Here is a 13,823-nt window from a genome sequence, read left to right on the forward strand (position 1 = left end):
GAAAACGGGGTTTTTTGCTTTCGAATTTTATCTTTTTGTTTTCTTCTCATAAAACAAACCAAGCAATGTTTCAATTAACTTCTTATGACCCTGTCTTCTTCTGACACTTATAAATAAAGACAACCTTAGGCTTAGTTCAAACGGCGAACTTCTCATGCGCCGTGCCAAATTACTATTAAGTTCGGCAGAGCACGGCAAAATAGGAATTTGATTTAAATGTCGATTTTAATTCAGTCGAACTTAATTCCTTCATATGACCTTTCGTTCCTTTACGTCAGCGTTTATACAAAGCGCATGCTCAAATAAACAGTGGGATTTTCAATATGGCGAAAACAAAAATAGCACAAAGACAGATCATTTTTATGCGACATATGCTAGAGCGTGCCAAAAATCGCAGGAGAATGCTTGATTCTTTTATTCAGTTATTGATTAATAGAAGAATCATAGCAATCAGAGCTGCGATCACCCTGATTCTGTGTTTATTCTCGCAAAACCAGCGTTCAACATCAACGCCTCGATCATGTCGGAGACTTGCTAGAAATAAAGGATGGTGGAATCTTGTTTGGGTTAACTATTCTGCTGTGAGATTCAAGAAAACATTTAGAATATCTCGGAAAACGTTTCTGTTTATTCTTGCTCGCCTAAGACACGTACTCGAAAAGAAAAACAAAGTTGAAGAGCCCATTCCTCCAGAGGTTCGACTAGCTGTTTGCTTGTATCGCCTTGGAAGAGGAACATATTATTATACAATTGCAGAATTGACTGGGCTTGGTGTTTCCACCGTATGTTCTATTACTGACGAAGTTTGCAAAGCCATCATTGAACATCTCTGGGACGAATTTGTCAAACAGTTAATGCCACAGTCTGAGCACGATTTCAAAGATTCAATGATTGATATGGAACACTTTTGGCAGTTCCCTTGTTGTTGGGCAGCCCTTGATGGTTGCCACATATCTATAAAATGCCCACCAGGTGGTCAGGAAGCAAACAGAGAGAGTATCACAACTTTAAAAACTTTTACTCTGTTGTTCTTATGGCATTGGTTGACTCCCACTATAGATTTATTTGGGGAAGCTGTGGCTACCCAGGTAACTCACACAGCTCTATTATTTTTCAATCCACACAGCTGTGGGCTAGTATTCAGGAAGGAAACTATTTGCCAGCAATTGGGAAAGTAATTGGTCAGCAAACAGTCCAGCCACTTATAGTTGCTGACTCTGCTTTTCCATTTACCAAATGGCTTATGAAGCCTTATACAGAGGCTGTCCTTTCTGAAAGGAAAAGGTATTTTAATTACAGAGTAAGCCGTGCACGAATGGTGACAGAGGGTGCTTTTGGACAGCTTAAAGGTAGGTGGCGTGTGCTATACAGAAAATGTGAAAGTAATAGAAAAAGTGTCAGAATGACTGTCCTGGCTTGCCTGGTCCTCCATAACATTTGCTTAATGAAGAAAGATACTATCTCAAAACAATTGGATCTTTCACAAGACCCTGGCAAAAGTGAAATGCGAGATAGAGATTCAGTAAGAGAATTGCTACAAATGAGAGCATGTCCTAAAGTCAGGGATACTTCCAAAGAAGCAGCTGATATAAGAAATGCTTTGGTGGAAAAACTTTGGTTGGAGAAGGAGACTGGAGAAGTGGTTCAATTTTTTTGACTTTTGAAAAAAAAGTTCATTTTCATATATTGAACAACACATTCATAAAAAATTAATTTTTTGGTACTTTCTAATTCTCAATCTTAACTAATGTGATTATATAATGCTTTATTGTGCACAAATAACATTTCATTTGAACATTTTAATAATATAACAACATAAAGTTTGTGTAGCAATTAGTAAAAAATATCTTTATTACTTGAAATGTCTTTATCAACAACACAACTGAATTATAAGAACTAATTAAACATTGCAAGTACTTCAGGGCATAATAAAGGCCATAATATGTTATTTTTATTCACATACAAAATTTCTATAAAGACTGGTATTGTTTGAGATCATAGTCTGAATGACTATTGCTAAAGTTTGGAGTGCCTGCTGAATGACTTTGGGTTGGTAATTGATACTGCTGAAGATTAGCTGATGAGTGGATATTCGGTTCTTGTTGAAAATTTGGTATTGGTTGAATATTGGGTTGTGGTGGAAATGGTGAGTTATATTGATGTGGTGACCAGGAATGATGTGCACCATTTGATGAAGTTAGACAATTAAGAAAAAGCTTGGTCATTTCAATTTCATGCTTTCTTGCTATTTCTGCTTCATCTTGCATGAAACGTAGCAGCTCCTTGGATGGATCATTGTCCACCATAGTCTTTAAAAGAGCTATAGCTTCACCAACATTGTCTTTTGTTGACAATTTTCTTCTCTTCATGGGAACAAATGATTTTTTCACACTATCTTCACCTTCTTCCAACTGTCTAATTTCTTCCTCTTCTTCAAGGTCAATCAGAGAAGGATTACCACTGGAGCTAGAGCTACTGATATCACTTGAAAATGAAGGTTCTATTGCCATCTCAGGTCTGCAAGAGTCTCTGGATTGAACAAGCTGAAACAACTGCTTGAACCATATACCATAGCCTTTGCCTTCTTGGAAACGTTTTATGCCACTAGCAGTTTTGATGGTCATTGCAGCATGTTTGCATTCTCCAATGCATTTCTTAAATTTATTACGCATTTGAGACACAGTAAAGTCGACGTTTTCTTTTCTTTCATGGCACCTTGCTTTCAGCTCTGTCAAAGTATTTTCGTATATATTACCATTCTTTTGGTTTTTTGTATTCGTGAAAATTAATTTTTTCTTGTAGCAATCACTGTTAGCAACAATATCGATAAAATCATTTAGAACGTTCTCGGTCCACAAGGCTTTCCTGCCAGCTTTCTTTTTTGAACCTTTGTCATTATCACTAACTTCAGATTCATCATCAGTTGAGCCACTACAAGTAAAATGTTGGTCAAAATATTAGTACGAATACGGTATATTGAATAAAAGAAAATCATAATATTTCTTGGGGCTTTAACAATAATTATTTAGGTCTTACCTTTTTTTCCAATCAACGGAGAGGGTGTTGAAGTTTCTCGGCTTTCAGCGTAAAAAGTATTTGAATTATACGGAGTGCAATGATTTTCCATCTCCGGTGATTCGACTGGATGCTTATCGGTATTAAATTCCTTACACAATTTTGGCAATATCCAACAGATACTCCAGCCTCCCGACCAATAGTTTCCTCATCGTTTTGGAACAAGCTACAAAGGTTACAAACTGGACTATTGCAAGTTATACACTTGTATTTCGTTTCTTTTTGGCAAAAATTACAATCAACAATCGATTGGCTTTGTGTAGATGAAGAAGCCATGTTGTTTAAAATTCGCGCCATAAAATTCGCGCCAGTTTACTCGGGTTTAGATCATGGATTGAATAGGATATGTACGCACGAATAGGGTGACAACGCTACTCGTTTCACGTCGCTTTTTTAAGTTCGGCACATGAGAAGGTCGCCGTTTGAATTGACAACGTGCCGTGTCGAACTTAATGCATTAGGCACGGCAAGCCCAGCCGAGCTATATCTTTGAGTCGATCAAAATTAAAACCGCCGAACTTAATTGATTCACGCGTCGTGTTTGTCATGTGCTTAATGCGTTGTATTAAGTTCAGAACATGAGAAGTTCGCCGTTTGAACTAAGCCTTAAACATGTTTTATACCAATTTTATCGGTTTATATCTTTCTGATTTAACTCTCACATTTACTGTTTCTCATGTATTACGAGCAAACCATACATATGTTTCATGGAAAACAAACAAGGATTATGTGGTTCCCTTAGTTAACATGCGACGCTCTAGTGCTCAACTATCTCGGGGTATCGGGAGGCATGGACCGAAAACGGGATTCTTTGGTTTTCAAAATTTATCTTTTTCTTTACAAGAATTCTTCTCATAAAAAAAACTAGAGCGTCCAAGGATACTTCAAAGGTTCAAACTACTTCTGCCTTTTTGAACTATAACTTAAAAAAACTCTAAGCATGTTTATACGTTTTTTATTTATTACCTTTTACAACGTAACTTTCTCATAACTCTCTCGTGATGAACGAGAGCCTCCTTATACAATATGACTCTTTCATCATGAACGAACGCATCCATGGGCTTCACGGAAAAAAGGGATTATGTACTTTGTTATAATAGTTTCTACAAAGATAACATTTATTAAGCTAAGAAATTTGAAAATAAAAATATATTTGAGTTATTAGCAAATAACAAGTCGAGAATTCATTGATCATACTCATTCCAATTGGTCTGGAACAACCATGACATTTATAATTTTGACCATCCAACCCTTTATCAAGGGCTATATTGTTAATTAACGACAGTAACTTCATACGTCGTTCTTGCTGAACACCTTCAGGTGAAGTAGGATCATCAATAATCTGTTATATACAAAAACATAATTTATCCATAGAATCATAGCAAAGTTACGATGGACAGATGAGAGTTATTAACGCTATAAAACTTAAATTCAATATATCGTATAAAGTACCTCAAATCCCGACGATTTCTCGTATCGAAAGGATTCTAAAGTAAAGATGAAAATTAAGATGAGAAATTTCGAAGAATTGAAACTAGAGAATTTTTCAACAAAAAAATGTTGAAAATATCTGTACTACCACAAGATTCTTCAATGTCTATGCTCTAAAATAATAATCATAAAAACGACAATTTCAAAAAGCATAAAAAAACTAAGTATTTGTAACATTGGTGAAAGATACAGGATGAACATGAAACCTTCTCAGAAGACGATGGAACGAGACCATAACCATTTGATGTGAACTTCTTTCTAACAACGTTTGCGTAATCCGTTAGCATACCATGAAAACTAACTTCTGGTTTAGGCGACGCTTTACTAGCAACCTCCTCAACGTCTTCAGGACAATTAACGTATACTGAACTGGTGTCACAAGGCTCAATGACGATGACCAACCACTAGCCATACCTAACATGTTACCACCAGAGATCTTTCTTGGGTAGATGAAGGTTTTAGGAACTTCAGACAAGGGTTGTGTTGAGCTGAGAACTAAAAAAGAACAAATATGGATAGATGATGAAGTGGAGAACAAGAATAGAGGTTATAGAAGACACACTACGTATGCTCATTGGTGTTTCACAAGAGTATACATTACAGGATAACTATGGATCCAAGTAGTCTAAACAACTAGGTACATTTAAGCAATCCATCTTTCCCATCGTAAACACAAGTGTCAAAAAAACGTGATCAAATTACAAAATTCGTGCAATCAAATAGTCGGACATGGTATTGTATTTGTAGAAGAGAGCCAATAAAATAAAAAGATTCTCTTGGGGCATTTGTAAATATTAGTTTAGAAATACAGATCGACTAATTATAAAGGCAGAAGATGTAAGAGTGAATAAAAACCATTTCCCGTCAAATCAAAGGAAAGCTTGGATATGACATGCAATATGCAAGTATAAAGTTGTAGAGAAAAATAAAAAACATTTTTAACGTTGTCACGGATATTACGAGTGCCGTAACAAAGTGTTGACGAGTTTCACATGCATTTGTCAAAACAAGCTTAAGTAGACAAAGAGCATGCCAAAAATATATGATGGAAAACTTGCTCAGCGCATCTACAAGCACCAATTTCAGAGCTTGCTCTGTCAAAAATTAATTGAGAATCTGAGCATGCGTTGTCAACTCCACAAACTCTCCAAGCTCATAGTAACGACCAACTGGATGTACTAGTACCGATTTTGGAGTAATTAGCTCGCTCAGTCACACGTTTTAAAACAAATCATCTGCGCATGCGCAGTCTCATTGAGCATGCTTAGTAACAATTTAATAGAGAAATCGTCTGCGCATGCGCAGTAACGATAACAATCATCCCACAACTTTCGTACGCCTTTAAATTTTGGTATATATATATATATATAAAGCTAAAACTTCATATAGTAGATATCAACTAGCAGTGGAAGCTGGGTGCGATATAGTATGCAGTGGCTTAGGGGCCCCCACTTCGGTGGCGACCGCACTCTCCCTGCGTATCCTGAGCAAAGCCTATCGCAGGTGATCTCAGGGTCTGATGGGCGGAAGCTTGCTATTGGCATCTCCCAAGTAGGATAGCGTGGAGGGGCCGAAATCTACCGAAACGTTAACATGCGGCGTTCTAATGCCTTGCGCTTAAGAAGGTATCGGGAAGCATGGACCGAAAACGGGGTTTTTTGCTTTCGAATTTTATCTTTTTGTTTTCTTCTAATAAAACAAACCAAGCAATGTTTCAATTAACTTCTTATGACCCTGTCTTCTTCTGACACTTATAAATAAAGACAACCTTAAACATGTTTTATACCAATTTTATCGGTTTATATCTTTCTGATTTAACTCTCACATTTACTGTTTCTCATGTATTACGAGCAAACCATACATATGTTTCATGGAAAACAAACAAGGATTATGTGGTTCCCTTAGTTAACATGCGACGCTCTAGTGATCAACTATCTCGGGGTATCGGGAGGCATGGACCAAAAACGGGATTCTTTGGTTTTCAAAATTTATCTTTTTCTTTACAAGAATTCTTCTCATAAAAAAAACTAGAACGTCCAAGGATACTTCAAAGGTTCAAACAACTTCTGCCTTTTTGAACTATAACTTAAAAAAACTCTAAGCATGTTTATACGTTTTTTACTTATTACCTTTTACAACGTATTTTTCTCATAACTCTCTCGTGATGAACGAGAGCCTCCTTATACAATATGACTCTTTCATCATGAACGAACGCATCCATGGGCTTCACGGAAAAAAGGGATTATGTACTTTGTTATGAGAACAAACCTGTTAAGAAATCAGGTTGTTATTTTTATAACTATAAGCTGTGTACAAAAACAAAGTGAGAGAAGTCACCATCATGCATAAAATGCTTTCTGATACGTAGATGAACACTCGTATTTACTAATTAGCAGACCTGTATATATTATATATTACAGATAAACTTCAAAAATACTTACCTTCCATCTAGCAATCCAGTATCAGACTCTCTTAAATTATTTGGTAAGAAAGTTTTCTGTATTCCAAGAGTTGTTCCATCCATCACCACCTTCTGGGGAATTCTTCCACATAATTCACAAAAAAACCCATTGTCAAAATCAATATCAAGCAACCTTAATAAGAGAAAATTCAATAACTTAATAAAACAAGCGATCACTATCTCAATGGAATATTCATATTTTGCAGCTGAAAATGAAATGATGCTTACCGTATCATGGCAATGATAGCGAGACGAAACTTGGCGTAAGTTATTTCCTTTGGGAAATTCAAACTACCCGAAGACACTTGCCTTTGTACATATGCAACATAATATTTGTACATAGGTAAACTGAACAAGAATAAAAAAGAAAAAACATTCAAAAGATATAGTGCGAGAAAATTAAATAATGGACAAACGTAGCTACTAATGCTTCGGCAAATTTTCATTAAAAAGTACCTCGACGTTATGAAAAGCCGAATGTAATCTTTTAGATCGGCATGAGATAGTGCATATGATCCAAACCATACAATAATGTTTTCAATGCCATCATAATGCTTTTTCGTAGCACAAGAGGAGCAAGGTCTACAATACACTAAATAATTTATTTAAGTCAAATAATTATGAAGTGAAGCGTAACCTATAACAAATCAGAACTTACCCTTCACATCATGGATTGAACAAAAGTACGCAACTGAACACAAGTCTACGTACAACCATTCATCTTGAATAGAACGTTTATCCCACTCTGCACCACAAGAACAAATACCACTTTCAGATGGCGCCAAAATTTTATGACCATTTTTTTCAGGAAGATCAGTAAAATCGCTTGCATCATTCTCATTGCCTAAAATAATTAAATAGTAATATTTACAAAATGCTAGAAAGTGCTAAATACCATACCGATAAAGGAAATAGTATATGTAAAGCTAAAAGGATGTTCACCATTGCAGATTATCTTGCATACCTGTTTCAAATAAAGAAACCTTTTCTTTGCTAAGTGTCAAAAAATAGTCTCGCATCTGGTGTAATTCCAAAGGAAAACTTAAAAGTGCCAATGGAGAATCCATTTCATCCTCGTCAACGATTTGCATGGCTTTTGCAAGGGTTGTCACATGAATGCAATGATATGACGAATAGCTGCAACATTTTAACTCGGGCTGGGGGCATTACTTTTGAATACACTAAAGTACAAACCCCCATGGACTATTCACTGGTTTTACAGCAATCCACTGAACCTCCTGCACACTGCACTAAACAAGTCCTAAAATATGTAAAATCATTTATCTTTAGGTTGTATTATGTGTGTATGTATGTATGTGTGTGTATGTATGTGTGTGTATGTATGTGTGTGTATGTATGTGTGTGTATGTATGTGTGTGTATGTGTATGCAGATTAATAATTATGATTAATTATGACTTCACAAAATCTTTAGAAAGTGCTTAATATATATATATCAGGCACGTAAAGCAAATGGTGAATATGACTTTACTATTTTTGTCATACATTTAGTTTATACTACTTAATGTATGTACTGTAAGTATGTGGCTATGTATGTATGTGAGTATGAATGTGTATACCTCAATAGTCATAAATAAATTCAATTTGCCCTGTTGGTTATCACCCTAATAGCTTTATAGAAGCTCCTGAACTTAGGCACAGGATGTATGGTAACAAATTGTGGGGTATTAGAAGGTTGAGAAACAATACGTGTATTTGTACAAAAAAGTTATTTTCACATAACAAAATATACTTCTTCAGGTTGCATCTCATGGTAGGAATGATCACTGAAAACAGACTGCATCATGGATGTGGATTCTGCATTCATAAAAGAAATTCCATGAGATAAATATATTGTGTAAATAATCATTCACAAGTTTTAACAATATTTTTGCTTGTAAAGCTGTGCTGGTTAACATCCACATGTAATAAGAACAATGTCGAACAAGGGTCTTGTAAAACACAGAAGGATGACTTCACAAGGGTTTGAAATGTACAATAAACTGATATTTAAGGATGAAGACATTTTCTCCCATACCACATGAAGAACTTTACATTGAAAAAATAAGCCAAATACAAATTTGAGACATTCACTACATGCAATGTCAGATTAATATGTAACAAGTTCTCACATCTTTGACAAGAGTCTTGAAACAAATAGTATGTAAGTGTAAGTCAAAATTTGGTGAAGCTGTTCAGACACCTTATATCCTGAAAGAGTAACACACAACACTTACTTTTTTCAATAAAATCTTTGGCTTCAATACCAAACTTTCTATCATACACAACCAGATATTTTTTCCATTGCTAATATGTGTATGCAACTAGGATATGGTATATCTGACAAGTACAAAAATGTTGTTTGGCTTGTTTTAATCATTTCATTTCAGTAACATCTATTTTACATACCTTTTTGAGGATCTAATTGTATATTATTAGGTAGGGCATCAACAAATTGCTTTCTATTTGCATCACATGAGCAGCACAATATCCAACCATAGCCATCAAGCAATAGGTGGGGATATCGATGTACAAATACAAGTGAATTATGCTGAAGAAAAAAATACATGCAGATTATAGCACCAAAAAAAGCATATTGAGTAATATCATTTAGTTGGGTATATACCCAACATTGAAATTATGGAAATAAAATTTGACATCACCATAATTGTTCTTTTGTTTGCATTATAATCATGAACAACAAAGGATTGCTGACGTGATACATTTGATGCAAAGTCAAACTGTAACAATAGCCCAGTATAGTGGCCAGTGGGTGACAAATGACTCTGAAAGAGCAAGTACGCAGTAATTATTAATGTTCACTATTTCAAAAATATCTATTGTAATATATTTTTATGTTTGTTGAGCACATTTCTACCAGATGTTAATAAAGTTTTGCTAGACAGTGTTTCACGCATAAGCAATCAACAAGCATATTGTCAATTTATAACACATTAAAAACATGACTAGTGGTAAACAGTATAAAGTATAACTGTATATGTGAGAACTACTTGACTATGTTGACATGGTTGTTTGGGTTCCTCTGTAATAATAGAGATAGATTGCTTGGTAAAGATATCTTCAGAGTCCTACAAATAAAGACCATTATTTAATTTAAAATGTTTACAGACTTTTAATAAGTGTTTAAATAATGCATGCCTTCTTTAAATTACTTCAAAATTTTTTAGTTATTTCTAGTGAAAGCAGTCCTACATATAACCACTTCCAATGACTTTTCATGAGAAACAATATCAATATGTACATTAAGAACCTGTGTTTTGGTGGTTAACTCTTGGTGCTTGTCATAATTTTCAGCAATATCTTCACTTTGTTCATTCTACATATAAATTAAAAAAAACCCATAAACATAGCGTATTTTTATATCTACATAGTTTTACAATATATGTAAACTTACCAAATCCCCAAATTCGTTTTCTTGTTCAAAAAATTGAGATTCATATGACACACTGCTATTCTATTAACATATATGACATTGTGATTAAAGGATGTAGAGAATCCAGACTTGAAATTGGAAAATGTGCTCCGAATAAGGGGGTGTTTACATGAATCCGGAATGACTTTCAATCCCGATCGAAACGTGATGTCAATCCGTGTTTACATGAAACTAATTGTTGTTTTTCTTCGCACTCATTTTAACCCATTTAGCCTCTTTATTTGCTTACGAGCTTCAATTTGCCGGAAGACAATACCCATGCCACATGCGTGCTTCGTCATTAATCACAATATCATTCCAGAATGAAACTCAATTCGCGTTTACATGAGATAACAAGTAAATTTCGATCCGGAATGAAACTAGGAATGAACTCGATCCGGATCGAGTTGTGACTCATTCCGGATTCATGTAAACATGCAATAGGATTTCTTTTAAAGTGGAATGAGTTCATTCCGGATTCATGTAAACACCCCCTAAGTGTTTTTCCTTACACCACATTGTGGGCATAAATAAATTTGTACACATACTTTTGTTAATATAACTGTGGTAATAAAAATAAATTAATATGAAATTGTGCAACCAGAAACAATAAAAAGAACACTTTAAAAATTCCTACCGCATCATCTTTTTGTGTGTTTCCTTTCCTCTCCACGTTATTGTAAAAGAAGTCATTTGAGCGTCTGAATTTCTTCCTGAATTGATACATTTTGCAAGTGTACCCAAAAAATAATACCCCGATTTATAAAAACCAGTACTGCAGGTGTTCTTGGATTGACAAAGTTAGCACATAAAATCTATTGTATCTATTCTGTGAAGTTAGCCTAGAATTAGTCTAAGTACCATTCTCCCAGCCAGACTTCCCGATAGATATTTAAAAAAGTACTAAGCATAGTACTGAGTGACTGAGCCCTGTTGATCGATTGCCTTGCTTCGAACTTTTGATGTTGCAAACTCGTAAAAAATATGAATACGCGAAGAAATATTGTCCTCATGCATGAACTTTGAAAAATGTAGTAAATGGAAGCCCTGAAATTTCTTCACCAGTCGGATAATATACACAATATAGTTAACATACCACTTGTTCAGAATACGCCTTTTTGAAAGCATGTCCATAATTATTCACTATCATCCATTGTAACCAATGACTTATACCCAATCCTCTAGATATCTAACTGCCGTTGTCGCGGTGAGGCAAATTTTATTCGCGGGCGCCATCTTGAAAGGTGGCAAAAAACATAACACGCAATATACGGTAGTATAGTTTACATGTCAAACTGACTCAAATATATGCTTGAAAAACGTTGAAAGCAATCAATCTTCAAAACAAACACAGGTATAACATCCTCAACTCTAAAACAACGTTCAAGAAGCACATTTTAGCTGCAAAGCGCGTAATTTTCGATTTTTCATGGTCAAATCGTGCGCCGCATATGGATGTACAAATCGCTTTTTGAAAGAGAGTAACATAGCTTTTCACAAATTTCCCATTGAAAATAAGGACTTCTGTAAAAGATGGGTCATTGCTATGAAACGAAAAAACTTTACCCCAAACGCAAACAGCTTTCTTTGCAGCGATCATTTTTTGCACGATGATTATAACACTGAAAATGCCTATAAACGCAAGTTAAAGTTAGACGCGATACCTTCAGTGTTCGCTTTTCCGGAGAGACTACTATCTAAAAAGTCAAAAAGAAAGCCTCCTGCTAGAAGAGAGACAGAAACATCATCACCAAGCGCTATAAAAGCTAAAATAGATTTGCTCGAGGAAAGTCATGTTCCTGACAAGGGAACATGTCCTTTCAAATACATTCTGACATACAAAATGTCCCAAGACCACCTTGAGCTGCTGTTTACATGCATACGTGGTAAGAATGGCTTCAACAATAATCTAGATATTGTACAATTTAAGTCCAGTCTACGAAAAATTCTATTAAGAAATTCCATCATTGGTTCCAAGCATGCAAACTGTTTGACTTTCGAAAATGAATCTGCTGGTTCTATTTTTTCATTAAAATGGAATAAAAGAAATGCTCCAGCCTTTGAAGTAGAAGAGATGACACCAAAGGACACACAATATGTCAGTAGTTTAGTTTCTGGATTAGAATCATGTTCACTGTTATCATACAAAGAAGCAATACTTGGATATATTGCTGGGTTTGTTGTAAAAAAGATAATCAATAGAATCACCTGTACTGAATGTGCAAGAGCTCTTTTGCTTAAGTCAAAAAAATCATCATCAGTTCATGATCATAATTATTCACACTTCCAAACTACTACATCTTTATCTTTAATCAGTTTGAAGAATCGCGGTGGTCTTGTTCTCCCTTCTAATGGTGTGACCAAAATAATATTTGCATCTGAAAGAGCTTTTCAAGTCCTCATTCATGAAACTCGTTCAAAAAAAAAAAAATTTCCAGCAGGAGAAACTTGAACACTATAATGGTTCATCTTATTAACCAAGAGCTTGCAGAAAAGAGCTTGTTTCCTGAACTCAACGAGCATGATGTTGATCACGAAGCAATAACTGAAGATCTACATTCATCACAGCTTATCAAACAGATCATTGAAAAATACATCAATTTACGACTTTCGACCTATGGTAAGCGATATAATAAAGATATCCTCCACAAAAACAAAATTGGTGTTCGCCAGCAATCTACGAAGCTTGTTTTATTTCAAGGAATCTAGTCGACTTCGATGAACATCCACACCACAACCAAGGAAATGTAAATCCTAAAAATAATTAATAGTGGTTTATTGTAAATAGTGAAAATAAGCGCATTTTACAACGATGCAGTCATATTGTTAATAGATCTAAAATTATGTTGTTCAGGTAAAATAATTCATATAAACCGTAAACGTTGTGTTCAAATCAAAGTTCTGGATAGCTGTTATGCGATTTTGTCGCTCTTTTTCCGTAAATATGTTTTTGGTTTACGATAAAAAGCATAGAGAACAGCAAAGAAGATGTAAATTAATAAATACTCACGATTAGTAGTTCATTCTTATGTAACTCTCAGCCTTTAGTTTATGGTCGCAAAATACACGTTAAGACCGCTCTATCTCAAGTATTTAAAAATTTAACACATTTTAACAATATTAAAGAAATTACTCACCATTTTTAATGCAACTTCAGTAGAACAGCATCATAAAAACGCTCTCAAAGTCGATTTCTCTCAGCACAGACTTAATGTTTTTATATGCCGCCATTGTGCTTTTGCCACCTTTGCAAATGGCGGCCGCGTAGAAATTTGCCTTACTCATTACTATACAAATTTGGCTGAGTCAGGTATCTAGTAGAATGGGTACTAGATCATTGATTGTAACCACTATCAACATCCTAA

General features: G+C 35.0%; 2 protein-coding genes and 1 long non-coding RNA gene across 4 annotated transcripts; 1 reads left to right on the forward strand and 2 right to left on the reverse strand.

Moving 5' to 3' along the window:
- Nucleotides 1-323: 323 nt before the first annotated feature.
- On the forward strand, nt 324-1,913 carry LOC124441640 (protein ALP1-like). The gene is given in 2 exon segments (XM_046992102.1): nt 324-986; nt 989-1,913. Coding segments are annotated over 2 exon segments (1,332 nt in total). The 3' UTR covers nt 1,658-1,913.
- A 6,309-nt stretch (nt 1,914-8,222) lies between these two features.
- On the reverse strand, nt 8,223-11,448 carry LOC124443252. 2 transcript variants are annotated; one of them, XM_046993781.1, is made up of 9 exons: nt 11,320-11,448; nt 11,096-11,171; nt 10,441-10,500; nt 10,297-10,362; nt 10,037-10,114; nt 9,689-9,811; nt 9,435-9,576; nt 8,779-8,843; nt 8,223-8,288 (listed from the first exon to the last, which is right to left on the reverse strand). In XM_046993781.1, exons 1-9 carry the CDS (start codon nt 11,367-11,369, stop codon nt 8,244-8,246), a joined length of 705 nt encoding a protein of 234 aa, XP_046849737.1. In that variant the 5' UTR covers nt 11,370-11,448; the 3' UTR covers nt 8,223-8,243. The 2 variants fall into 2 exon arrangements, with proteins under 2 accessions (XP_046849737.1, XP_046849738.1); XM_046993782.1 differs by lacking the exon at nt 8,223-8,288 and adding an exon at nt 9,263-9,365 and having other exon boundaries at nt 8,722-8,843.
- A 1,214-nt stretch (nt 11,449-12,662) lies between these two features.
- On the reverse strand, nt 12,663-13,727 carry LOC124443297. The gene is made up of 2 exons (XR_006947607.1): nt 13,596-13,727; nt 12,663-13,212 (listed from the first exon to the last, which is right to left on the reverse strand). It is a non-coding gene; the product is annotated as an uncharacterized LOC124443297 (long non-coding RNA).
- Nucleotides 13,728-13,823: the final 96 nt, after the last annotated feature.

Source organism: Xenia sp. Carnegie-2017, unplaced genomic scaffold (genome assembly GCF_021976095.1).
Source record: "Xenia sp. Carnegie-2017 unplaced genomic scaffold, XeniaSp_v1 HiC_scaffold_20, whole genome shotgun sequence".
Lineage (NCBI taxonomy): Eukaryota > Metazoa > Cnidaria > Anthozoa > Malacalcyonacea > Xeniidae > Xenia > Xenia sp. Carnegie-2017.

Coding starts and splice junctions, on each gene's coding strand:
- LOC124443252 (XM_046993781.1), bottom strand. CDS start 11,369: ATGCTTAGTACTTTTTTAAATATCTATCGGGAAGTCTGGCTGGGAGAA. Junction 9,812..10,036: donor AACCATGTCAACATAGTCAA/GTAGTTCTCACA, acceptor TTGCTCTTTCAG/AGTCATTTGTCACCCACTGG. Junction 9,577..9,688: donor CAAACAAAAGAACAATTATG/GTGATGTCAAAT, acceptor TTTTTTCTTCAG/CATAATTCACTTGTATTTGT.